The sequence below is a fragment of the Coregonus lavaretus genome, assembly GCF_964263955.1.
Source record: "Coregonus lavaretus genome assembly, chromosome: 14".
NCBI lineage: Eukaryota > Metazoa > Chordata > Actinopteri > Salmoniformes > Salmonidae > Coregonus > Coregonus lavaretus.
In genome coordinates this window covers 24,693,427-24,719,734 of record NC_140001.1, presented here as the reverse complement: position 1 = coordinate 24,719,734, position 26,308 = coordinate 24,693,427, and the positions used below count along the sequence as shown (strand labels likewise).

At 44.3% G+C, this 26,308-nt stretch overlaps 2 protein-coding genes across 2 annotated transcripts in view; both read right to left on the bottom strand.

The window, feature by feature from the left end:
* Window positions 1–1,123: 1,123 nt before the first annotated feature.
* Window positions 1,124–4,656, bottom strand: LOC311141088 (T-box-containing protein TBX6L-like; the record flags this gene model as incomplete). The annotated part of the gene is made up of 9 exons (XM_084176362.1): window positions 1,124–1,559; window positions 1,687–1,906; window positions 2,021–2,109; window positions 2,199–2,269; window positions 2,378–2,524; window positions 3,457–3,621; window positions 4,041–4,143; window positions 4,269–4,422; window positions 4,641–4,656. The coding sequence occupies 9 exons, from the start codon at window positions 4,654–4,656 to the stop codon at window positions 1,124–1,126; spliced, it is 1,401 nt and encodes a 466-aa protein (XP_084032488.1).
* Window positions 4,657–16,141: 11,485 nt separating this feature from the next.
* Window positions 16,142–26,308, bottom strand: part of LOC311141653 (calcineurin-binding protein cabin-1-like) — a 67,649-nt gene continuing 57,482 nt past the window's right edge. Inside the window, exons 35-38 of the mRNA XM_084177053.1 lie at window positions 19,874–20,144; window positions 18,556–18,711; window positions 18,237–18,439; window positions 16,142–17,931 (exon numbers count right to left, since the gene is read on the bottom strand). Coding sequence (XP_084033179.1) covers window positions 17,779–17,931; window positions 18,237–18,439; window positions 18,556–18,711; window positions 19,874–20,144 — 783 coding nt within the window. The 3' untranslated portion in view covers window positions 16,142–17,778. The remainder of the gene's footprint in view (window positions 17,932–18,236; window positions 18,440–18,555; window positions 18,712–19,873; window positions 20,145–26,308) is intronic.

Here is a 26,308-nt window from a genome sequence, read left to right as displayed (position 1 = left end):
AAAGTTTGGTGGAGGAGGAATAATGGTTCGGCCTAGGCCCCTTAGTTCCAGTGAAGGGAAATCTTAACGCTACAGCATACAATGACATTCTAGACGATTCTATGCTTCCAACTTTGTGGCAACCATTTTGGGAAGGCCCTTTCCTGTTTCAGTAAGACAATGCCCCCGTGCCCAAAGCTAGGTCCATACAGAAATGGTTTGTCGAGATTGGTGTGGAACAATTTGACTGTCCTGCAGAGCCCTGACCTCAACCCCATCAAACACCTTTGGGATGAATTGGAATGCCTACTGCGAGTTAGGCCTAATCGCCCAACATCAATGCCCGACCTCACTAATGCTCTTGTGGCTGAATGGAAGCAAGTCCCCGAAGCAATGTTCCAACATCTAGTGGAAAACCTTCCCAGAAGAGTAGAGGCTGTTATAGCATCAAAGGAGGGACCAACTCCATATTAATGCCCATGATTTTGGAATGATATATTCGACAAGCAGCAGTCCACATACTTTTGGTCATGTAGTGTACCACGGCTGTCGAATCATCCAGTTTATAATGCGCCTTAGATTGAATCCCGGCACCAAGTAAAGTAATACTTTAGCTTTGAAGAAAACAGTGGAAAAACACTTGTAACTTGTTGAATCTTTAATTCCATACAGATCACATTACAATCTCATTAAAGCAATTTATTACACACAAAATGTTTTATTTATTACCAAAATATTTGAAGAAATGAAATCCAAACAAAATAAATAGACAATTCAACAATAAACATATAATTGGTAGGAACATATTCATTTTTCAGGTCTGAGGCCTAAAGCCAGCTGTGATATCAGATGAGTCAAAACCACTACTCTGGTAGTCATTCTGATGCATATTGTCTCTGTTCCACTCAATTATCATTTCTGCTTGCTGATGTTTCTCCTGACCCAGGTCCTTCTCCCTCAGCCTCATCATGCAGTAGCATAGCCATGAGCTCTGTATCAGCAGCCATCAGGGTGTGATGCTGGACCTGGGACAGACCTCAAGGGGAAACACAGGTATGACGGCATAGCAGCATTTATTAGGTCTCACTGAGTCACCTGTGAGACTGCAGTCCTTCTCTTTTGGGAGAAATGTTGAGGAAATGGTTCACCAGCAGGAGTAGGAGAAGAGTGGGTACTGGCTCCACTCAGCCACGTTGCCATGGTGATATCCGTGGTGCACAGCCGGGGTACTGTAGTCAGTGGGCAGGTGGTGAGGGGGAGGGTACTGGGCAGGGCTGGGGCTGGTCCACTGGCCCAGGGTCTGCTCTGTGCTATAAGGGCTGTAGATGTTGTGGCTGAGGACCCCTGGCTTGCCTGCTTGGGCCATGTTGAGCACCCCTGTGTAGTCCTGATGATGTCCTGCAAGGGGCTGCGGGCCACAGGGAGATGGTCCAATCTCATGAACAGAGGGCTTGGAGGTCTCATGCTCTGGGACTGTGGCTACATCAGGGACTCTGGACTCAAAGCTGGCCTGTCCAGAACCCCCATTGCTGCTGCCCACGCTGGAGGAGGGAGATGGAGACTTCCCGTATTTATGGAACCTGAAAAGAGAGAGATGGGTGGTGGTCAGTGTTGTCTGCTTTGATGACAATGTGGCAGTGAGTGAGTTTTCCTTCCTACCTTCCAGGATGAACATTACTGAGATAGACAGCATGATCTGGTGCCTACCTGTAAGGCTGGTATGAAGCTGGGGCTGGTACTAGCTGCTCTGCATTGTACATGTCCCTGACATCGGGTCCAGGGGGTGAGTCTGTCTGGACGTGGTGTCCATGCTCCCTCTCAGGCCCCCAGGGGGAGTAGTGCTCCTCTTTCACCACTTCCTCCTCTTTTCTTTTAGGGAGTTCTGCCCGCTCTCCTTCATATCCCTCATATGATGACCTGCGTAAGCCTGCAAAACATACATGACATCAGACCCACTGAGCTCAGAGAACAACAACCTCTACATGAAGGGATGAGTAGTTTGGTCACTAAACTAACTGGTGAAAGTGGTGAAAGCCAATACTTGAAGGGCTGTCCTCATCTGAGTCTTTGCTTAGATAATCAATTTCCTTAGGTTTTTTCTCTGGGGAGGCTGGGTTTCTGTTAGCACGCCTGCAGCGGAAAAGACAACAGGATCATTAACACACATATTCAAGGCAAGCATAAAATAGAAAAGTAATGATAAAAACAATTCTAGCTACTTTTTTGTATTAGTTCCTTCGTCTCGGAAGCCTTTCGCAAATGGGTTGTGGTCAATCTTCAGCTTGGTTATCTAGAGGAGAAAGAGTTGGTTTAAACACCTAGGGACTTGTTACCAGATGCTTGCTTGGGGAAATAAAGGGTAGCGCCCTGCTGTGCCAGTGACTGCAGTGAGACTGACCTTAGTGTTCTGGTAAGCGGTGACAGAGGTGAAGGAGGTCTCAGAGAAGGTAAAGGTCTGGAAGACACTCCAGCGTACACTGTACATGTCGTCTGCCTGGACAATGTGGAAGCGCGGGTGGTAGCGGTGCATGGAGTGTAAAATGATCTGAAAGAGAGATATGCACAGTTAGTTTAGTCACTGGAACAATGACAACAGTTACTGTCATCAAAGTAAAATAATTTGCCAATGCTCTATAGAATAAGTATATATATATTATTACAGAGATTGACAATGCTTTATTTTTCTTTTTTCTTTTTTTTTGGGGGGGGGGGGGGGGGGGTAGATCAGCTTAATATTGCAGATAGATTGTAACTTCCATCAATGTAATTGTCTGCATCACTTCCAATCCCCATGTTTTTTATATATATACTCCCCTTTATGACTTTTCAACCCCGCCATCCTTTCCCTACTTGGGGTAAATTAGTGAACAACAATGCTTAGGCCTCTACTTCCAGCTTATACTTACTATCTACATTTTATGGACACAGAGTATTTTATTTGTTTTTGCTCCTGAACTTCTTCTACTCTCAACCTCTCCGATCATTTTCATGATGTCCATCCGGTTTGCTTCTATATGCCATATCTTTCTAACTGTGCTCTTTCCCAAAAGCTCCCAACATACAACCTATATACTTATTATGGACACAGTATGCTTACATTATTAGTCATCTTGTTATTATTTGTTGTTATTTGTTATTAGTCCCATCCTTCAACTCCATTCAACACCTCCCATCTATCTCTTAACACCATCCATATAGGATTTCTATTTGCCATATATATTTCAACTGTACTGTGATGTTTTACAAAAGTTCTGAACCTTTCTATTCTCATTGCTTCTACAGATTGTGAATAAAAAATAAACATTTTTGCTAAAAGTATTATTATATTATTGATCGATTGACTATGACTTTTCAGATCACCCAGTAATGCTATCTGCAAGGTTAGCTCCAGGTAAATATTGCAATCCTTTAGCCATTCCTGGACCTGTCCAAAAACAAGCTACAAATGGACAGAACCAATTGACAATGCTTTCTTACATGGCCATGTTGGTCCAGAGTGTTGTTGGTGAGCTTGAGCTTGAGGAAGGACACCGACTGTTTCATCCAGTGGCTCCCAGGGGCCGGAGAGTCTGGATGCAGGTACGTCCGACAAGGGGGCTGCGGCTCCGCCTTCCCAGCCACTTCCCATTTCTCTTTATTCCACTGGAAAGAGACAGGGAAGTAAATACCTTAACATAAAGTTAATCTGTCATACAAAGGGGGGCAGGGGTGATTTTCAGAGGATCCCTGTCTAACCTTGAGGCTAAAAGAGAGAGTGATATTTTGGCTTGCACCACCCACAGAGGCAAACAGCAGGGGATATAACAACAGGAAGAGATAATGCCCTTTGATGACCAATGTCAGAGGGGTGATTAGCAAAGAGTGGAGTGGAGCTGTGTCTCATCTGGAGATGCTGACCATTGGGGAACATCTATTGCTAATGTTTGCTAATGTCACGATTGTTTGATACAAGCCAGGGATGTGTCATTTCTAAATGTAAAATTCTCCCTGGTTTCAATGATTTTGCTAATATGAAAGGCAATGGATATGTATTCAAGTGTAAACATGCAAAAGGTTCTTACCTTATACCTGAAACCATCCACAGGTACCATGTCAACCAACAAGATGTACTTGTAACATGGAATTAGTCCAGAAAGGTTGATTTTACAGTGTGGAAACATTCTCCTGTAAAATACAAGAATAATCATTATCATGACAGTCCACAGAAAATGCCATTTATTGAAGCATTTTCAATCAAGTACATTGTAATTGATAATAGCAGATAGAATTTGAAGTTGTGGTCATCTTACCTGCCTGGTTTAGTGATAATCATCTCTGTTCCTATTTCATGGAAGGACTTCCAGAGTTCTGGGTCCTCCAGAGTCATCCTGATGTTGCCTTGGTGATAAGTATCAGGACCACCGGGAATAGAGGATGACGGAGCACTAAAGTTGGACTTCATGTCTAGGATGTAGAAACAATCATTAAGACGTAGTCATAAGCCAAAACTGATGGAGGACAAGCTGACCAAGATGAGAACTGAATAGGCTGTGATAGAGGAATATTTCATATACACAGACTATTGATATAGACAATGAGAGCTTATGACTTGAATGTGTGATGTCCATTTGGAATCCAAGGTAGGTTTGATGACAAAAAAGAGCTTGAGGTTCAACACTCACCTCTGATGGACTGCATTCTTCAGACGAGTTCGTGGAACAAGGAGGTGCGCCAAAAATATAATGTATCAGCAAACTGTTTTAGTGCTTTCCAAAGTAATAACCACAGTTCACAGTCCCTCCTTGGTGCTGCACATCTGTCTTGAGATTTCAGTATATTCCACTGGTGCCGGAAGCATACATTGAGTGGTAGTAGGTCCAATGGTGTTCGAACAGCAATCACTTGGGGCTCTAGAATTGTTCAACTGAAGGATGGGGTCTCTGACTTTTAAGGGGAGCCCAAGACTGGGAGTGGCCTGAAGAGCCATTCCCAGGCTTTGAAGTGGCACAGTGATGAGTCAATGTCCCGCTGTGACTGGAGGGTTGTGGAAATCAAAGGGTCTTAACAGAGCCTTGATACCGTCCCCACAGGAAGGGGGACGGAGGAAACACATCTTTATTAACTGCCAAGAGACTTTTAAACAAATATGGATGGGCTTCCCCACTGGAGAACGGGGCCTACAGCGGCACCAAAATCTGTGTAAATATCATTCACACAGACGTAACCACACATAGAAAGCCTATTTAGTGTCCTCATGCAATGTGGTAAAATAGCCATAATAGTTCATTTGACATAGCTAATAAGAGCTCAGGGAATTGATCCATTTCAAACTTGATCAACCCTCACAACATAGAACATATGAGTCACAATCCTTCATTGTTCTTTTTTTGCCAAACAACAATTTGCTTGCTACACTGCTGAGGGACGAGGCTGGAAAAATGTAACCATTCTCAAATTCATAGATGGAGCTATTAATGCAAGGAGTGACAGTCCATGAGATCAACATGATAGTTTGGAACATATTTTGCAGCTATATTGATTGTTTATTTACAAAGAACATTGTTTACAAACAATGGTGTAATCTTATATTTTGGGTTTTGATGGGGTAAAACAGCTTGAGGAAGTTATATTATTCAAGAATGAATGGGTATATATTATTGATTGAAATGACCATTGAACAGCAGTAACTATTGCCGATTGTACCTTAAATTACATTTTTTAAATGATGATCAAAATGAGGTTTGCTGAATGAATAACACACATCACTTTGAACTTGTGTGCTTCCTCAACAATAAAATGAAAGAAATGACTAATTGATTAATTCTTACAACACAGTTATAACACAACTAAAATACACAGGTCATATATGATATATTGGTTGAATCAATGACTTAATCTTGACCAAACATGGTCTCTGGCATGTCCCATTCTCCAATCCGAGAAAGTGAGGAATGTGTGAGGGACCAATAAACCCATAATGGTGTGATAACTTACAATAATACCTGTATCTTTCTCCAGGTGAGTCTTATCTGGGGGTTAGGTGTTGGGGCTGCAGGCAGTGCCCTGGGGGTTGTGTATTGGGGTGTCTAGAGAGGACAATGCTCCGATAGATAATCTCATTAGGGCAGTTTCCCCTGCAGGCCCCAGTTTCTCCATGCAGAGAGGCACTGTATGGGCCAGCAATTAACAGTTAGCACCACAGGCAAGACACCACAGACTGAAAGAGACAGAGGGAGAGAGAGAATAAAGACCGGGCACAACCTCCCCTCCAATCCATAGGCTAAACAAATGCTAAACTCTAAATGGAAAACCATTTGCAGCACTTCAGCAGTGGTTCCTCCTCGGTCATCTCCACTTCCTCTGGCACTTGAAGTACTTCAAATACCCTCAATAGATCTAAAAACTTTATTCAGGTAGAGTCTGAATTTAGGTTTCAGGTAGAGTCTGAATTTAGGTAGAGTCTGAATTTAGAAATAAATCACTCAGCTTTGTCCGACAAAACCAGGCAGTTTTCAAACAATCCCTATACAATTAGTCAGTCTCTCTCATTGTATGCTTATGTGTGCATTTTGCATACAGTACCTCCAGTGGTAGTACTGTATGGTCCAAGTTTCCATAGTATTATTGTGATGTCTGTTGTCTTTGTAATTTGCACCTGTGAATATCTGACATTTCCTTTGGAAATGGCTGTATCAAACCAGGAAACATCCCTCTAATGGAACAGCAGTTAAACAGGCCTCAGGAGAGGTTTACAACTAGAAAGCTTGGCCTGTGAGAATATTGACTGGCTAGTATAAAGAGACCATGTTGAGTCGGTGTATATTTGTCTCATTACTCCAACAGACCCACTCAGAGACCTGTATTGGATTTTCACACCCATGCTCTCACATTAATTCGAAAAGGCTATTCTGGAGAAGAAAAAAAATACATATGCAGTATGCATAACTGTTCCACCAATCTCCTTGCAGAGAGGGCCAGCCTGCTAGCAGCACTATGAGCTTTAGGAAGTGTGAAGTGGTTTAATTCTCCTTATGTGAAACCAATTGTTGCTGAGGAGTTATTAATCACAGATTCAGTGTTACGTAAAAATGTATGCACACATGACTGTAAGTCGCTTTGGATAAAAGCGTCTGCTAAATGGCATATTATTATTATTATTACTGTCCTCAGTTTGCACTTCTGAGGGAAAATGCATATTCCCAGGGCTACTTGTGCCATCTCCCCCTCGGGAGCTTTCCAGCAGGGCTTACTACCAGTCAGTCCCCTCAGAGCCATGTCAAAACAAGGAGGGTACAGCTCTTTGTGTGATTACACGTGTGACTATTTCAGGAAATGGAGAAGGGACCTATTTTGATGTTGAATCGTTTAAGTCATAACGGTGGAAAGGCATAGAGCAGGGATGGGCAACTGGCGGCCCTTGGGTAAAAGGCCCTCGGATGAATTCCCCACAAAATAAATGAGGGGGCCCCTCATGAGGAGTTCAGATTTTTTGTGTACCCCATCAAAGTTGAAGTCTAATGTTAGCGTGTCAGTGTCAGAGCTAAGGTGTACATTTCAGAAGCAGCAGTGGCAATCACATTACGCAGTGAAGATGGAGGTGACAGGTGTGATAGCCAGGGCACTGTATGTGGCAGAGGACACAGGCCAGAGTCAGGATGGCAGGTCTACTATTATATTTTACAGCTGCTGCCGTCTGCTTTATTTAGACTTGGGCAACACATAAGGGGGATTGCGGACTTGAGTTAAGAACTGGTGAAGCTAACTATAATCACACCATGAAGTGACCCAAAGAGTTATCATTCAATCTCTATGAACAATTTCAGTCAACACTGAAGCACTGGGTTGTAGATATGACAAAATATGTCAAACATTCAGTATATTCCCCTTTTCTCAACATACCAATGCCCCGTGTAGCTCAGTTGGTAGAGCATGGCGCTTGCAACGCCAGGGTTGTGGGTTCGAATTCCCACGGGGGGCCAGTGTGAAATAAAAAAAATTTATGCACTCACTAACTGTAAGTCACTCTGGATAAGAGCGTCTGCTAAATGACTAAAATGTAATGTAAAAATGTATGAAAAGAGGAATAAAGACCATCAACAAAATGACCTCTGAACTGGATGTAATAAAGTTGTTGAAAGTGATACCATTGCCAAAGCTGACATGGCATAGAGATTAACGAATGCCAAACATTAGATTTACAGTATATAAAAATGAACTTAGTTGCTCTGTTTGTGTCAATAGTGTAGCTAATGTGTCATGACTGTTCTCCCACTCTCGAGCATACTAGGGCCCATCCTCCCTGCAAAGCATTGGCCCACAGTGGAGTCTATGGCGGGGCCGCTGGCCAGGCCCCCGTGTCTGCTCACTGATCACCTTTACCACTGATGCTCTACCTCCCAGGTGTCAGTCTCTAGATCTTCGTGCTCAATTGTTAACAGCTGCCAATACACAGCCGGGCCCAAGGATCAGATGGTTCTCCTCCAGCCCAATAAAGAGCCCCTGCAGTGGGCCGACGAGAAATCTCACACCTTCGGCCCACATTAGCTATGCAGTATGCCCTTTTGATGCCTTAAATTGGTCACTTTGATGGGTTTGTATAGGTAGCAGTCGCTGGCTGAAGACAACCTGATGTCAGTGGAGCTCCAAGCCCTTCTGTCACAGCCTACTGGTACATAACCTCAAACACTGGAAAGATACACTTTCACGAGGAATGGTTAAACCTGACAATAGAGCCATTACATAGTAATTTTGTGATTGTTAGCTGACCATTTAACCTCAAATGCTGTAAAACATTTTTAGCTATAAACAATAACGACAGTGTCTTCAGAAAATATTCTCACCCCTTGACTTTTTCCACATTTTGTTGAGTTACAGCCTGAGATTTTGTGTCACTGGCCTACACAAAATGACACAATGTGAAAGTATGCTTTTACACATTTTTACAAATAAGTATTCAACCCCTAAATAAATTCATCAGTAAAAATTTGCTTAACAACAAGTCACATAATAAGTTGGACTCTCTGTGTGCAATAATAGTGTTTCACATGATTTTTGAATGACTACCTCATCTCTGTACCAAACACATACAATTACCTGTAAGGTCCCTCCTTCGAGCAATGAATTTCAAACACAGATTCAACCACAAACACCAAGGAGGTTTTCCAATGCCTCGCACCTACTGGTAGATGGGTAAAAATAAATAAAATACAATTGAATATCCCTTTGAGCATGGTGAAGTTATTAATTACACTTTGGATGGTGTATCAATACACCCAGTCACTATAAAGATACAGGCGTCCTTCCTAACTCAGTTGCGGGAGGGGAAGGAAACCGCTCAGGGATTGCACAATGAGGCCAATGGTGAATTTAAAGCAGTTACAAAGTTGAATGGCTGGGATAGTAGAAAACTGATGATGGATCAACATTGTAGTTACTCCACAATACTAACCTAAATGACAGATTGAAAAGAAGGAAGCCTGTACAGAATACAAATATTCCAAAACATGCATCCTGTTTGCAATAAGGTACTAAAGTAAAACTGCAAAAAATATGGCAAGAAATATACTTTGTTCTGAACACAAAGTGTTATGTTAACCAACTTGACAGAGCTTGAATAATTTTTAAAAGAATAATGTGCAAATATTGTACAATCCAGGTGTGCAAAAGTTCTTAGAGACTTACCCAGAAAGAGTCACAGCTGTAATCGCTGACAACGGTGCTTCTACAAAGTATTCACTCAGGGGTGTGAATACTTATGTAAATTAGATATTTCTGTATTTCATTTTCAAACTATTTGCAAAAAATTCAAACAACTTTTTCACTTTGTCATTATGGGGTCGTGCGTAGATCAGTGAGATAAAAAAAATGTCTTCATCCTTTTTTAATTCAGGCAGTAACAACAAAATGTGGAATAAGTAAAGGGGTATGAATACTTTGACTGCACTGTATGATGTTCTTAATCAGTGAATCTTAAAGATGATTGCACAATAAGAACACAGGATAAATTCTCATAGGATTAGATTGATCTATAGTGACAATACTCCCTTTTTCCTCTGCAAAACACACAGAAATATGAAATCAGTGGAGTCAGTGAAGCACTTTGGGATTTGTTTAAAATGTCATGTTTTGGTGAATTACATTGTCTTTTTTTGTCTGAATATAAATAATATAGGTAGGTACTTATTCCTGCTGACAGACAGAGGAGACAGAGGTTGAAACACTGAAAATAAATTACTTACCAACCCCCTCTGCCCGATCAAGGCTTGGAGAAGACAGATCTCACTATTTCAACCAAGGGGATGGTGGTGCACACATTTGGTCCACCTCATAAGAAAACAAACCTCAAATGTAGCTTTCCTGGCAAAGGGGCAAATGCCAAATTCATAGCACTTTATAAGGTACTTCTGAAAGTTGCTAATGAAGGCTAATGACTTCCCTCGTGTCGGGGACTTCACACTAAAGTATGCAAGCTCTTTGACAGAGAGACAAGGTGGTCTCAGCTAGAGGAGTTGCGAAGAGAGAAAACATGACTGATACACAGGGGACATGTTGGCGGAAAGAGTGAGGTTGTTTTGTATAGGTGAAAGTTGGCTAGAAATAGTGGTTTGTAGAACTTGACATTGAGCTGGTCTTGCGAACAGATCTAAACTATATACAGCTACTGCAACCAATACATTACCATTACTGTCACAAGCTGATGTGGATGCGGTGTTGGAGTCAGGCGCAGGACACAGAAGCTTAGTCGAAACGACTTTAATTGTCACAAAGACAATAACAAAATTAACGGGCCTCAAACACAGGAGGCGAGCGATTACGCAAACAGTGCGTAAAAACACTAACTACTAGAGCACAATAAAGATACACCAACGGACAGGCGGACAACAACACACAACTGCAAACAAAACCAAAGGAAACTTATAGGTGACATAATCAATATATAAGACGAAACAGGTGCACCAACAAGACAAAACCAAACAAACATAGAGAACATCAAGCGGTAGCAGCTAGTACTCCGGGGACGACGAACGCCGAAGCCTGCCCGAACAAGGAGGAGGAGCAGTCTCGGCGGAATTCGTGACAGTACCCCCCCCCCCCTTGATGCGCGGCTCCAGCCGTGCGCCGACCCCGGCCTCGGGGACGGCCAGGAGGACGTGGAGCAGGGCGCGTAGGATGACTACGGTGGAACTCAGTCAGGAGGGATGGATCTAAAATGTCCCTCCTAGGCACGCAGCACCGTTCCTCCGGACCGTACCCCTCCCACTCCACGAGATATTGTAGACCCCCCATCCGACGTCTCGAATCCACGATGGACCAGACTGAGTACGCCGGAGCCCCCTCGACGTCCAGTGGGGGCGGAGGGGTCTCTCTTATCTCACTGTCCTGGAGTGGACCAGCTACCACCGGCCTGAGGAGAGACACATGGAACGAGGGGTTAATGTGATAGTCATTAGGCAGTTGTAACTTGTAACACACCTCGTTCAATCTCCTCAGGACTTTAAATGGCCCCACAAACCGCCGGCCAAGCTTCCGGCAGGGCAGGCGAAGGGGCAGGTTTCGAGTCGAGAGCCAGACTCGATCTCCAGGTGCGTATACTGGACCCTCACTGCGGTGGAGATCGGCGCGCGCCTTCTGCCTGCAGATGTACGTGTGCAGCGTTCCACGTCTCCTCCGAGCGCCGAAACCACTCATCCACCGCAGGAGCCTCGATCTGGCTCTGATGCCATGGTGCCAGAACCGGCTGATACCCTAACACGCACTGGAAAGGGGTCAGGTTAGTAGAGGAGTGGCGAAGAGAGTTCTGAGCCATCTCTGCCCAGGGGATATACCCCGACCACTCCTCCTGCCGGCCCTGGCAATATGATCTCAGAAACCTACCCACATCCTGGTTCACTCTCTCCACCTGCCCATTACTCTCAGGGTGGAAACCCGAGGTAAGGCTAACCGAGACCCCCAAGCGTTCCATGAACGCCCTCCAGGGACCCCGATCAGACACTATATCCTCTGGAACCCCGTAGTGCCGGAAGACGTGGGTGAACAAAGCCTCAGCGGTCTGTAGGGCAGTAGGGAGACCCGGCATTGGGATGAGACGACAGGCCTTAGAGAACCGATCCACAACGACCAGAATAGTGGTATTCCCCTGAGAGGGGGGAAGGTCCGTGACAAAGTCCACCGAGAGGTGAGACCACGGCCGTTGTGGAACGGGCAGGGGTTGTAACTTCCCCCTGGGCAGGTGTCTAGGCGCCTTACACTGAGCGCACACAGAGCAGGAGGAGACATAAACCCTCACGTCCCTAGCCAATGTTGGCCACCAGTACTTAACACTAAGGCAGTGCACTGTCCGGCCAATACCTGGATGTCCAGAGGAGGGTGACATATGAGCCCAATAAATGAGACGATCACGGACCTCGAGCGGCACGTACGTCCGACCCACTGGACACTCTGGGGGAGTAGGGTCGGTGCGTAACGCCCGCTCAATTTCCGCATCGACCTCCCATACCACCGGTGCCACCAGACAAGACTCCGGCAGTATGGGAGTGGGCTCAACGGACCTCTCCTCTGTGTCATACCGCCGGGACAGGGCGTCTGCCTTACCGTTCTGGGACCCTGGGATGTAAGTGATCTTAAAAACGAACCGGTTCAGAAACATGTTCCACCTAGCCTGACGAGGGTTCAATCTCCTAGCTGCCCGGATGTACTCCAGGTTACGATGGTCAGTCAGAATGAGAAAAGGGTATTGAGCCCCCTCAAGCCAATGCCTCCACACCTTTAGGGCTTGAACCACGGCTAACAGCTCCCTGTCCCCTACGTCATAATTACGTTCCGCCGGGCTGAGCTTTTTAGAATAAAAAGCGCAGGGACGGAGCTTAGGAGGCGTGCCGGAGCGTTGCGACAGTACTGCCCCAATACCGGCCTCTGACACGTCCACCTCTACCTGGAACGCTAAAGTGGGGTCCGGGTGCGCCAGCACCGGAGCCGAAGTGAACAGGTCCTTCAGTTTACTAAACGCCCTGTCCGCTTCAGCCGACCACTGCAAACGCACCGGGCCCCCCTTCAGCAGTGAAGTAATGGGAGCTGCTACCTGTCCAAAACCCCGGATAAACCTCCGGTAGTAATTGGCAAAACCCAAAAACTGCTGCACCTCTTTAACAGTGGTTGGGGTTTGCTAGTTACGCACGGCTGACACACGGTCAATCTCCATCTTCACCCCTGACGCGGACAACCGATGACCCAAGAAGGAGATGGACTCCTGGAAAAACAGAAATTTCTCTGCCTTGACATACAAGTCATGCTCCAACAGCCTACCCAAAACTCGGCGCACAAGGGCTACATGCTAGGCTCGTGTAGAAGAGTACACTAGGATGTCGTCAATGTACACTACCACACCCTGCCCATGCAGATCCCGGAAGATCTCATCCACAAATGATTGGAAGACTGAAGGAGCATTCATTAACCCGTATGGCATGACAAGATACTCATAATGACCTGAGGTGGTACTAAATGCCGTCTTCCATTCATCTCCCTCCCTAATGCGCACCAAGTTATAGGCGCTCCTGAGATCCAGTTTTGTGAAGAAACGCGCTCCGTGCAATGATTCAGTCATACTCGCAATCAGAGGAAGAGGGTAACTGTATTTAACAGTGATCTGATTGAGACTACGGTAATCAATACACGGGCGCAACCCTCCATCCTTCTTCTTCACAAAAAAGAAACTTGAGGACGCAGGGGAAGTGGAGGACCGTATGTATCCTTGTCTCAGGGACTCAGCTATGTATGTCTCCATAGCCGCCGTCTCCTCTTGAGACAGAGGATATACACATGGCTCCGCGGGAGTGCCGGACCTGTCTGGAGGTTTATCGCACAATCTCCCTATCTATGAGGTGGCAATCGCGTCGCCCTCGTCTTGCTGAACATAAGTGTCAAATCCTCATACTCAGGGGGAATGTGCATTGCGGGCACTTGGTTCGGACTCTCCACCGTGGTCGCCCCAACGGAAACACCTAAACATCGCCCAACACACTGGTCAGACCATTCCTTGAGAGCCCTCTGTTGCCACGAAATGGTGGGGTCATGGGTGATTAACCAAGGAAGCCCCAGCACCACGGGATACGCAGGAGAGTCAATCAGGTACAACTGAATGATCTCCTCATGACCCCCCTGCGTCTTCATCTTTAGTGGCGCTGTGACCTCCCTAATCAACCCAGATCCCAACGGGCGGTTATCTAGGGCATGGACAGGGAAGGGTGCATCAACGGGCAGGAGGGGAATCCCTAACTTAGTACAACATTTCCGATCAATAAAATTCCCAGCTACACCTGAATCGACTAGCGCCTTATGCTGGGAATGAGATGCAACCTGAGGAAATACCACAGGTATACACAAGTGAACAACAGAGAGCTCTGGGTGAGTGGGGCGCCTACTCACCTGAAATGACTCCCCAGTGCGCGACCTGTTGCCCCGATTCCCTGGAGACCCTCCCCAGCACCTAGCCGCAGTGTGTCCTCCACGGCCACAGTTGGTGCAGGGGACGGCCCCCCTCGGGTTCTCTCTCCTTCTCTCTCTAGCGCCAGCACCCCCGAGCTCCATAGGGCTCGGCTCGGAGGTGCTGGGGGATGGAATGGACGGCCCCAACTCGGGACGTCCGCGGGTGTCCAGCAGGGTATCCAGACGGATGGACATGTCCACCAGCTGGGCGAAGGACAGATTGGTGTCCCTGCAGGCCAGCTCTCGACGAACGTCCTCACGCAGGCTACACCGATAGTGGTCGATGAGGGCCCTCTCATTCCACCCCGCATCCGCCGCTAGAGTCCGGAAATCCAGGGCGAACTCCTGTGCGCTCCTCTTCCCCTGTCGGAGGTGGAACAGACGCTCCTCCGCCGCTTTACCCTCAGGAGGGTGATCGAATACAGCCCTGAAGCAGCGGGAGAACTCCGCGTAGCCGATGGTGGCGGCGTCTATTCCCCTCCATTCGGCGTTGGCCCACTCCAACGCCTTGCCGGAGAGACAGGAGATGAGGGCGGAAACGCTCTCGTATCCCGAGGGCGCCGGGTGTATGGTGGCCAGGTAGAGTTCCACCTGAAGGAGGAACCCCTGACACCCGGCTGTGGTGCCATCATACGCCCTCGGGAGCAAGAGCCGAATCCCACTGGATTCCGGAGCTGGTCTGGTGGGGCTGGCCGATGGTGGTGGTAATGTAGGAGGAGGTGTGGGCACACCTCCCCTTTCCCATCGGCGCAGGGTGTTCATCACCTCCTGCATGGCGGAGCCGAGTTGCTGGATCCTGGCGTCCTGGCAGCTGAACCGATCCTCCAGCGACTCGGTCGCCGCCGCTGCTCCTGCTGACTCCATAGTATGGTGTGTTGTTCTGTCACAAGCTGATGTGGATGCGGTGTTGGAGTCAGGCGCAGGACACAGAAGCTTAGTCGAAACGACTTTAAATTGTCACAAAGACAATAACAAAAATAACGGGCCTCAAACACAGGAGGCGAGCGATTACGCAAACAGTGCGTAAAAACACTAACTACTAGAGCACAATAAAGATACACCAACGGACAGGCGGACAACAACACACAACTGCAAACAAAACCAAAGGAAACTTATAGGTGACATAATCAATATATAAGACGAAACAGGTGCACCAACAAGACAAAACCAAACAAACAGAGAACATCAAGCGGTAGCAGCTAGTACTCCGGGGACGACGAACGCCGAAGCCTGCCCGAAGAAGGAGGAGGAGCAGTCTCGGAGGAATTCGTGACAATTACAGCTGCTGGGGGATGAAGTTCAAACTCAACCTAAATATGAAAATAAACAGAACATTTCAGTTCAAAACACCAAGTAATGAAAATATGTATTAAAGAGATGAACGGGATCTTAAGCACTTAGACATTCGTAAAATATCATACGAATTAGAATTCATAACATATCATACAAATTAGAATTCATAACATATCATACTAATTAGAATTCATAACATATCATACGAATTAGAATTCATAACATATCATACGAATTAGAATTCATAACATATCATACGAATTAGAATTCATAACATATCATACGAATTAGATGACGTTGTACACATTGCGCACAATTTTCGGGGACCCGTTTTGGCTCGTGAGCGCTACTTTCAAAACTACAGGCTGAAATTATACAGACAGTATAATTAAAGAGCACCAAGACCAGGTAAGAGTGTATCACGTATATTTTTGGTTTGTGACATCTTTAATGCGGCAAGTTAATATGTAGAGAACAACAACTCCCCAGCCTGAGCCAAGGTTTAAGGTTGAAGAGCAGAAGAAAACCCTCTCAGCCATTATACATTCCCATAAGAAGCTCAGCAGTAGAAATACAAAACAGTATTTTACACCAAAAAATACAAACATCCATTTACAGGTAGGTAGTCAAGCAAGACTTGTTTGGGTGATGATGCTTTACAATTATTCGTTCATAATTTTTTCCATTTTAAAAAGTCTTCTTATAGACAATTTACAAGAAACATATGGTAAATATCCTTTTTATAGAAACTATCTGTAAAAAACATTCTATTGTCGTCCTCTGAGTTGACATAGAATTTAAACATATTTACCAAGGCATTTTCTCTGAATTAGGAACATCCACACCTTCCATTCCAATGCCAACGAATTCAGCAAATAAAACTGAAACTACTGATGAACATACATATTAATTAGTTCAATTTCAATGTGCTACCTGAATTTACTAGAATGGAGGTGTACTTGACCCCAACGCTAAATAAACACCCGGACCATGTAAGAGTTGCCTCATTTGAGAATATGTTTTAAGTGTGATATGTACAAAAGCTAATTCAGACTAATCCAAAACATCACTTTGTCTATTATTCTGAGCAATGCTGGTGACAGGACCTCCTCCTGGAAAAAAAAGGGTCCTCCAAGCTACAAATCCACACAGAAACAAAAGGACAAAATCAAACAAGACTTGATATAATACAATTGAGTACAAAAATAGAACATAAACAAGAGACAAATCAAAGACATCCCACTTGGAAGTGTAAACATATCCAATCTGCTACAGGTTATTAGGCTTGGAGAAGTAGGGTCCTCAACATTGCTTTAGGAGCCCTATATAAAACTCTGGTTTGCAGTCCTTAGTTAATCTTAGTGTCCATGAAAATACAGGTCACATACAACTGTGTATTTCTCGCCGTTTAGATTCCTATATCAATGTGTATGGACAGAAGTTGTCTGGCAGCTGTGATATGTTGCCATGGCACATTTCATCATGTTGAAGCACCTCAGTGTGGGATGTTGCATCACAACAAGGATTTAGCTGCAGTTGAAACATACAGTACAAGCAGGCCAAATTCTAGTCCCCATTACATGTGCAAGATGTATAAATCACAGCCAAGGATGCCAACTGCACTGCATGCTAAGAATGTATCTGCATAGCAACAATCCACCACCAATTCTGACCATTTAACTTACAGTAAGTGTAGATCATCATTCTACACCTTCATGTGAAAGACTACAGAGAGCTTGGTTAGCTGGCAGGTGTGATAAGTGTAAATGGCACTTTGCTAAATTGTTGTTGAACTAAAAACATCCCCAGTCATCCAGTGTCAAGAGCAGAACATTGCGCATTTGCACATTTTCACTTCAATAGCTTTTTTTCATTCAGACAGCTTGAAATTACAAGATAGACCAACTGCACCAACACAGAGACACTAGCTGCAGTGACATGTACCATTCCATCATTTCAAGACAAGGGGGGAGGTGGAGGGGTTTGATGGTAGTCAGGTCTAGCTCGAAGGAGTGGCCTGGGTTTGTTCAGTCTTGTAGCAGTGGCTCAGATGTCCATGTAATCATCCTCCTCATCCCCATCGTCTGATTCACTCTCCAGAGATGACTCCTGGCTGGAGGTCTCCTGCACCTCCAGGGCTGGCTGGCTCAGCGTCTCCTTCTTCACTGTGGCCGCCGACTGGGAGGACAGGATCACGTTCTACACAGGGGAACAGGAGCAGAGAACAGGAGGGTTTAGTTTCAGTAACAGACAGGGTGAGAAGATAGAAAGTTGCCAGAGAAATAGATAGAGATAGATAAATAGATATGCTAGAGAGAGAGAGAGAGATAGGATAGAGAGATAGAGACAGGATAGAGAAAGAGAGACAGGATAGAGAGCGAGAGAAATAGATTTACATGTACATTTACGTCATTTAGCAGACGCTCTTATCCAGAGCGACTTACAAATTGGATAGGAGGGCGAGACAGAGAGAGAAAGAGAGGAGAGCGAGAACGAGAGAGCACCTTGAGTCTCTGCTTGGTTTCCTCTGAAATACTTCCTTTGGGGGAGAGCAGGGTGGGAGTAGGTGGGGTGACGGTGATCTCCGGGGGGAACTTGGTGACGGTGGAGGGGATGAAGAGCTTTGGCATGTTGGGGGGGATGCGCGAGCGGATACGACTAGGGTCCGACATCTTGGACTGTTCACTGCTGCCATACAGCTGCTGGTCTGAACAACAGAGGAGGTGGGACAGAGAAACATTATGACAACTTCTCAAATGGATCCTCCCCTTATTAGAATTCTTACTTTCCCTCTTGGTATTTCCTGGTTGTAAATGTTCTTACCTGAGCAGGGTTGTGTGGCACTACAGGAAGCAGGCTCGTCATGGTGCCAGCCTGCAGCCTCCTGCCCTGGGGACACAGTGGCCAGCTTCATTTGTTGGCAAAGATGAGACTCCTGCTGTCTGTAGGACAGTCCCTCTGGGGGCTCCTCACGTTCCTCTGGAGAAACACAACCACATCACATCACCTGGCTGGGTCACAATCCATACAGCATTCAAAACATATACACCAGCACAGTGAAGAAAGACAAGATGGCAGGCTCTCACTCATACTTCTGGGATTGACGGAATAACCCATTTGAGACTGATTGAGTATGCAGTGAACTATACTATAGCAAGAATGTTTGCAATGACCAACATTAACATGAGCTTACTGGAACATAAATGTCATTTTTATACACAGACAAACAAAGCCACTGATTTCAAATATTGTTCCAGGCTGCCATAACAGACCCCACAATGAAAGCTGGAGGAAAATAGGATATATGAGGGAGTAATGCCTCAGCATGCAGCATACAGTAGCGCTGGCAGCACGGACAGCAAATACAATAATCCACTCTCTCTCTACCCGATCTCTTCATTCAGGTTGCCTGGGAAACCATTAGTAGATTTCAGTGCCGAGCTTCCTGATGCTGAGCATTGATCTCCTTAACCTCACACCTCGTGTGTGTGTGCACTCTCATGTGGATGATATCCTCCTTAAATATTCAATGTACTCAACAATCAGGACGGTAAACTAAAAAGAGGCTTGACACAATTGTGTCATACGGAAACAATGTATCATCAGGAGAACAGTGTTCCAAGTTAGACAGATAATTATTTCAAACACTTCCATCTGTAAGTGTCAGATGTGCTATGTACTAGGGAGACATAAGTGACTTACTAAACCAGAAAGTCAACATTCAACCAGGTCATGATGTACAGTAGTTACGCAACACAGCTCTGGGTGGGCAAGTGTGCCCCCTGCTGGCAGGCTATCTAATTGCACAGTGACAGACCAAGAGCGAGAGAGAGCAGCTCTGACAGTCTCATCTGTCCTCCTCCCCTAGAGAAGCAGGTACAAAGCAGGGTATCATCAACTGCAGATAGAGTACAGTGAACAAAACCAGTTTGTAGCTAACTTACTGTGAGTGTTACAAATCAATTCACATTACAATATATTCTCCAAAGAGGATCCACACAATTTTAATGAAATGTTTGATGACCTTATCCTCTTTGTAGTAGCATATTTTAAACATGTTTTTTAACAGACCAGTTTAACAGGCAGTGTTACTGCTGTGTTTTATGAAATGTACTGAGAAAGGAGGAGGGAGGAAACTGACCTGTTTGGGGGTGGAAGGCCATAGTTGAAGCAAGGTGGATGGGCAGGGGGGCTCTCCTGTGCTGGGGCTGACAATGCTCGTGGGAGCCGCTGGCTGGAGGTCTGGGCACCTTGCCCAGGGGCTCGTACTGGAGTTTGGTTTGGCTATCCTGGACAGACAGGGGGTGGCAGGCAGCGTGGCTGAGCAGGACTGGGGTGGGCAGAGAGGCAGGGAAGAAGATGTCGCGGTGCTCCTTGGAGTACTTAGGTGTTGTCGGGGCATCACTGGCAGACTGATGAAGATAAAGATAGAGTGGCAGTAAGGAGGAGGAGCCTGACTTGGAGTGCCCATCTGCAGTCAAATATTATTTCCCCTGTACAGATAGAGCACTGCCAACTGCACATAATAATAATAATAATAATAATAATAATAATAATAATAATAATAATAATAATATGCCATTTAGCAGACGCTTTTATCCAAAGCGACTTACAGTCATGTGTGCATACATTTTTACGTATGGGTGGTCCCGGGGTTCGAACCCACTACCCTGGCGTTACAAGCGCCATGCTCTACCAATTGAGCTACAGAGGACCACGAGGGAGAATGTGCTGGACATAGAACCACCGTAGAAACAGTACGAGTAATCATAGCCAATGCCATCTCACTGTTCACACCAAAAAATGACCGTCATTACTATTACACTGACTTTATGCTAGAGCAGTGTCCTATGGAGGTCTCAGGGGGTCTGAGGCTTCCTTCTCTGTGTGGAACCTGTAGTGTGTGGTGTCAGACTGGGCAAGCAGGCAGGCCGCTGGAGGGGGATCTGATCTGCCACCACAGGAACACAACTCCAGGTCTACACTCCACCCCTGCCTGCCACTCTCCCATGCGTGTTTTGAGGACTACTCATAAACACAAGAGCTGCACAAACAACCTGTGACAAGAGCTCCCACAGCCGCTGTCATGGCAACCGGAAGAACACAGCCAATGGCAAACAGCATGAATACAGTTTCCGTTCGGTTTTCCCTCTGAAATAGGAAAGCTTTGGACTGAATGCCATCTCTTTTTTAAAAGTAGCTGAATGGTAAGGACACATTGGATAACTGGGAAGGAGGAATTCGATGCAGGGCACTGATAATGATATACATGAGTAGTAAAGCTAATCAAATGAAGGTAAGAAGTCAGAGGGTCAGTGTAATTTCATCTCACTTTAAAGATTCAAATCAAATTATTGCACAAGAGGGAGTATATATGATTTTCTATAATGTTATCATGACTCATGTCCAGGTTAAAGTTGGAATCCATTGCAGTGAAACTGAAATGTCCATTTGCGATATTACAATAACAAAATACATTACTTAAAACAGCAAACACGTTTTATTCCCTCTGACATCATTGCACGCGCGATAGAACAGCAGAGTATGTACTAAGGTTTTTTTTTATTTTATTACGTTGCCGAATGCTCATCTCCTACTTTTAAAAAACAAAACAAAAACAGTAACAATTGTGCCTGGGGGCGACCAATGGCACCGTTTCACCTTTCGTGGGTCTCAGCTTTAAGGTAACATGACTACCAGGTTGCCACACAACACAAGGTTAGTCTGGATCAGTCAGCTGATCTACCGATAACATTGCTCACTTGGTATTTTTCTCAGGATCCCACTGCAGGGATTTATAGTCAAATCCTGCTCTGAGTCAGAATTGTTTTTATGAGGCTCCATGAGGTATTCACACAGGCTTCAACAAACAAATCAACCAACCAAACCTCCAACTGTAACAGACCCACAGCACAGCTCAACACAGACCAACAACAGCAGCTCCCACAGGGTTCCACTGCTAGCTTTGAAGCTTCTTATATCATGAATTATACATAAAGACATAGGAACACAATAAAGACCCTTTGCTCTGAGAAAAAGTACCTGAGAGCACTGCAGCAGACTCTTCCGTGCAGCCTAGTTGTTGTTTCCACCATTCATTGTGTATCATATGTAGACTGCTTACAGCCAGACTGGTTTCAAAGTGGATGGTCCCTTCTGCAATTACTGAGATGGGGTTTGAAAGCAGCTTATTATCTCTGTATATGTCAACTCCTGTTCTGATCATCTTTTAATGAAATGATTGCCTCTCCAAGTTATCGTTATAGCCAAGTTATCGTTCCTCCAAATAAGACTTAGTTCAAGGGCTGTCACTGTTTCTTTTAGACCTGAAGCTCCATATTCTACCTGGACTTAGGCAGGTGGCACTGAAGTCTTTGAGATGTGACCTGACTTCTTGGTAAGGAGGACAGAGTGCCAATGAGACCATGGCCGCCCACAAAATTGTGCAAATAAGTCCCAAGTAAATGGATGGATGAAACTGCAAGATATTATAATGAATCCTCTCAATACATGACTAGCAGATAGTGCAGATTATCCCACCCACATGAGTAACAACCAGGCCCCTGCAGGGGAGTTGCTTAGCCTTATGCCAACCTCCTCTTACCAGGCGTGAGCTGTCTCAAAGATCACATAGCCCAGCTGCACAATAACAACAACTTCTGTACCTTAACAATGGCAACTCTGCAACTCATTATAATTGAGTGTCTTGATATGAACTCATCCTTTTTCAGGCTCAGTAAAATGTAATCTCTATACACAAGAGAGGGTTCACAGTGTGCTCACTGTAATGTGATGATCAAGCTGTTTGGTGACTGGGCTACGTTGTATGAATCTTCTGTCTCCGTTCACAGGTGTCACTCAGTCATCTAGATTTGTGCACCTGAGAGAGCTTACATTTGGCCTGTTTTAGGTTAATGTCCTGCTGAAAGGTGAATTTGTCTCCCAGTGTCTGTTGGAAAGCAGACTGAGCCAGGTTTTCCTCTAGGATTTGCCTGTGCTTAGCTCTATTCCGTTTATTTTCTGTCAATGACAAGCATACCCATAACATGATGCAGCCACCACCATGCTTGAAAATATGAAGTGGTACTCAGTGACGCGTTGTGTTTGCCCCAACTATTACGCTTTGTATTCAGGACATAAAGTTAATTTCTTTGCCACATTTTTAGCAGATTGAATTTAGTGCATTATCGCAAACAGGATGCATCTTTTGGAATATTGTTATTCTGTACAGACTTCCTTCTTTTCACTCTGTCATTTAGGTTAATGTGGAGTAACTACAATGTTGTTGACCATCCTCAGTTTTCTCCCATCACAGCCATTCAACTCTTTATTAAAGTCACCATTGGCCTCATGGTAAAATCCCTCTCCGGCAACGGAGTTAGGAAGGACGCCTGTATCTTTGTAGTGACTGGGTGTATTGATACACCATCCAAAGTGTAATTAATAACTTCACCATGCTCAAAGGGATATTCAAGGTCTGCTTTTTTTTTTTTACCCTTCTACCATTCTTTGCGAGGCATTGGAAAACCTCCCTGGTCTTTGTGGTTGAATCTGTGTTTGAAATTCACTGCTCGACTGGGGGACCTTACAGATAATTGTATGTGAGGAGTACAAAAATGAGGTAGTCATTCAAAAATCATGTAAAACACTATTATTGAGTCCATGCAACTTATGTGACTTGTTAAGCAAATTTGTCCTCCTGAACTTATTTAGGCTTGCCATTTACTGACTCAAGACATTTCAGCTTTTCATTTTTTATCAATATGTAAACATTTCTACAAACATAATTCCACTTTGACATTATGAGGTATTGTGTGTAGGCCAGTGACACAAAATCTCAATTGAATTTGTTTTAAATTCAGGCTGTAACACAACACTGTGGAAAAAGTCAAGGGGTGTGAATACTTTCTGAAGGCACTGCTTTAGCCCTTCCAAATAACAACCACTAGAATAGTGACTAGACCTTGAATACAAACAACAATGTCAATTAAATCTAAAACATGGATTTGTGACAAAAATCCCATGGGAAACCTGTATGTGGTGTGATAAATGGGACACACTGATGACAGCTGACCACATGCACACTGTTATGAAACCATCCTGCTTGGATCCAGCATCAAAGTCTTATCTACATCATGACTTGTGATGCACACATACACTGAGCCTTTATAGGGCCATGACCACAACCCTTATCTGTATAAATTATGCTAAATACCTGTAAATTGTGAGCTATCGTAGCCTACCCATCATTTTCTCCCTCCAGTATGCTGTACTGTGGTTTACATTACCGTGACAACAGGATGAGAGACCCTAGCCGGATACAGAGGCAGGGGGATGGGGGCTCAGTGACTACCCACAGATGAGGCAGAAGAACTGATGATTTTATAAAGAATGTGAGAGATAAACACAAAGCTCAGCTGCAATGATTATAGGTTAGAGTGAGCATCACACAACAAAGCTATTATAATGGGCTTTTTCCAGTTTCACGTTGGATATCACTTGCATTTTAATGGATCTAATATCACTGTGTCTAGCGCCTCTGCATATGGCTGCAGAATAAAAAAATGTATTACAATTTTCCCTATAGAATTCAATGTAACATTTCCTTTCATGTGCAAATAGCAATGCCGCACATACCAATGGAAATACTCAGTTCAAACCAATAAGTTCTGCAACTACTGTGTGAAGACCGAGGACAAAAAGGAACATTCTCAGTGCACCTGGGGTTATTTTAAGCACTGGCAGGATGGTGCAGAGAAGAAAGCCCTGGGATTTACCCAGCTTGAACACTGCTCATCTTACTACAGACAAAGACCGCATGTTAATAGCTCACACTGTCTCACGTACTCTATGGAAGAGAGAAGAATGTCACTCCGTTAGGAAACTCAACACTCTGATCTAGTTGACTCCTTCTGCAGCCAGTCACTGCTGTGTTGCCCACCCATGGAGCTCTGCAGGCTTCATAAGCTAACAGCACAGCACCCAAATAAGGGCAAACAGAACTAGCACAAATCCCCAGCAGACATTTCAGCTAGTTATTTCCCTCAGTTAGGCTACAGTGCTAAACAAGGCTACAGTGAATGGGTCCCAACAGTTGTTGCCTTATTCTGTCATTAAATAACCTTTATTATAACTACTGAAACCCTCAATCTAAAAGGACTGTCTTTCCTATACAGTCAGAGACACTAGCAGTCAGACATGCAGAGTAGAGAGAGTATTTTTTGGCTTTAATTTAAACTCAATTGACACATACGGAAAGTATTCAGATGCCTTGACTTTTTCCACATTTTGTTACGTTACAGCCTTATTCTAAAATTGATTAAACACATTTTCCTTATCAATCTACACACCATACCCCATAATGACAAAGGGAAAACAGTTTTTTTTTTTAATTTTTGCAAATGTATTAAAAATAAAAAACAGAAATACCTTATTTACACAAGTATTCAGACTCTTTGCTATGAGACTCGAAATTGAGCTCTGGTGCATCTTGTTTCCTATTGATTATCCTTGAAATGTTTCTACAACTGATTGGAGTCCACCTGTGGTAAATTCAACTGATTTTACAAGATCCCACAGTTGACAGTGCATGTCAGAGCAAAAACCAATTTGGCACTGATGCTCCAGATACTCAACTAGTCTCAAGAAGGCCAGTTTTATTGCTTATTTAATCAGCACAACAGTTTTCAGCTGTGCTAACATAATTGATCAATTAGCCTTTTAAAATGATAAACTTGGATTAGCAAACACAACGTGCCATTGGAACACAGGACTGATGGTTGTTGATAATGGGCCTCTGTACGCCTATGTAGATATTCCATTCTAAATCAGCCGTTTCCAGCTACAATAGCCATTTACAACATTAACAATGTCTACACTGTATTTCTGATCAATTTGATGTTATTTTAATGAAGGACATTTCTAAGTGACTCAACTTTTGAACGGTAGTGTATGTAAATATGATATTTCAGTATTTTGTTGATAATAAATTAACAAACATTTCTAAAAACCTGTTTTTGCTTTGTCATTATGGAGTATTGTGTGTAGATTAATGTGGGATTTATTTTATTTTATCAATTTTAGAATAAGGCTGTAACGTAACAAAATGTGGAAAAAGTCAAGGGGTCTAAAAGCTTTCTGAATGTACTGTACACTGTAGTTGCAAACAAGTGCTTTGAATACAATGGAAAGGGGTTAAAATATACGTTACAGCAGCCTTAGGGGAAAATAGTGAAATGGCACTGAATGTGTAGTGCAAACAGAGTAGAGGAACAGACATGCTATAACATCATCTAGAAATAAACAAACATGCATCAAAATGGATAACGTATCCCAGATAGCAAAGAGGAAGTAACAGAACAGAATGTGTCATGATTAACAATCACTGAATCATTGCTTTTCCAGTATTTAGTGAGTAGAGTACTGTATCATTCCCCCAGGGCATCTATCCATGGCTGACAAGTTTCAAGTAGTATGGGGGGAATTATTTAGATCTAGCTTAACATCTTGCGGATGGGAAAGACAACAAGCAATCAACCTGAAGATGTATTTGAATTGTGGGACCACACATCCCTCA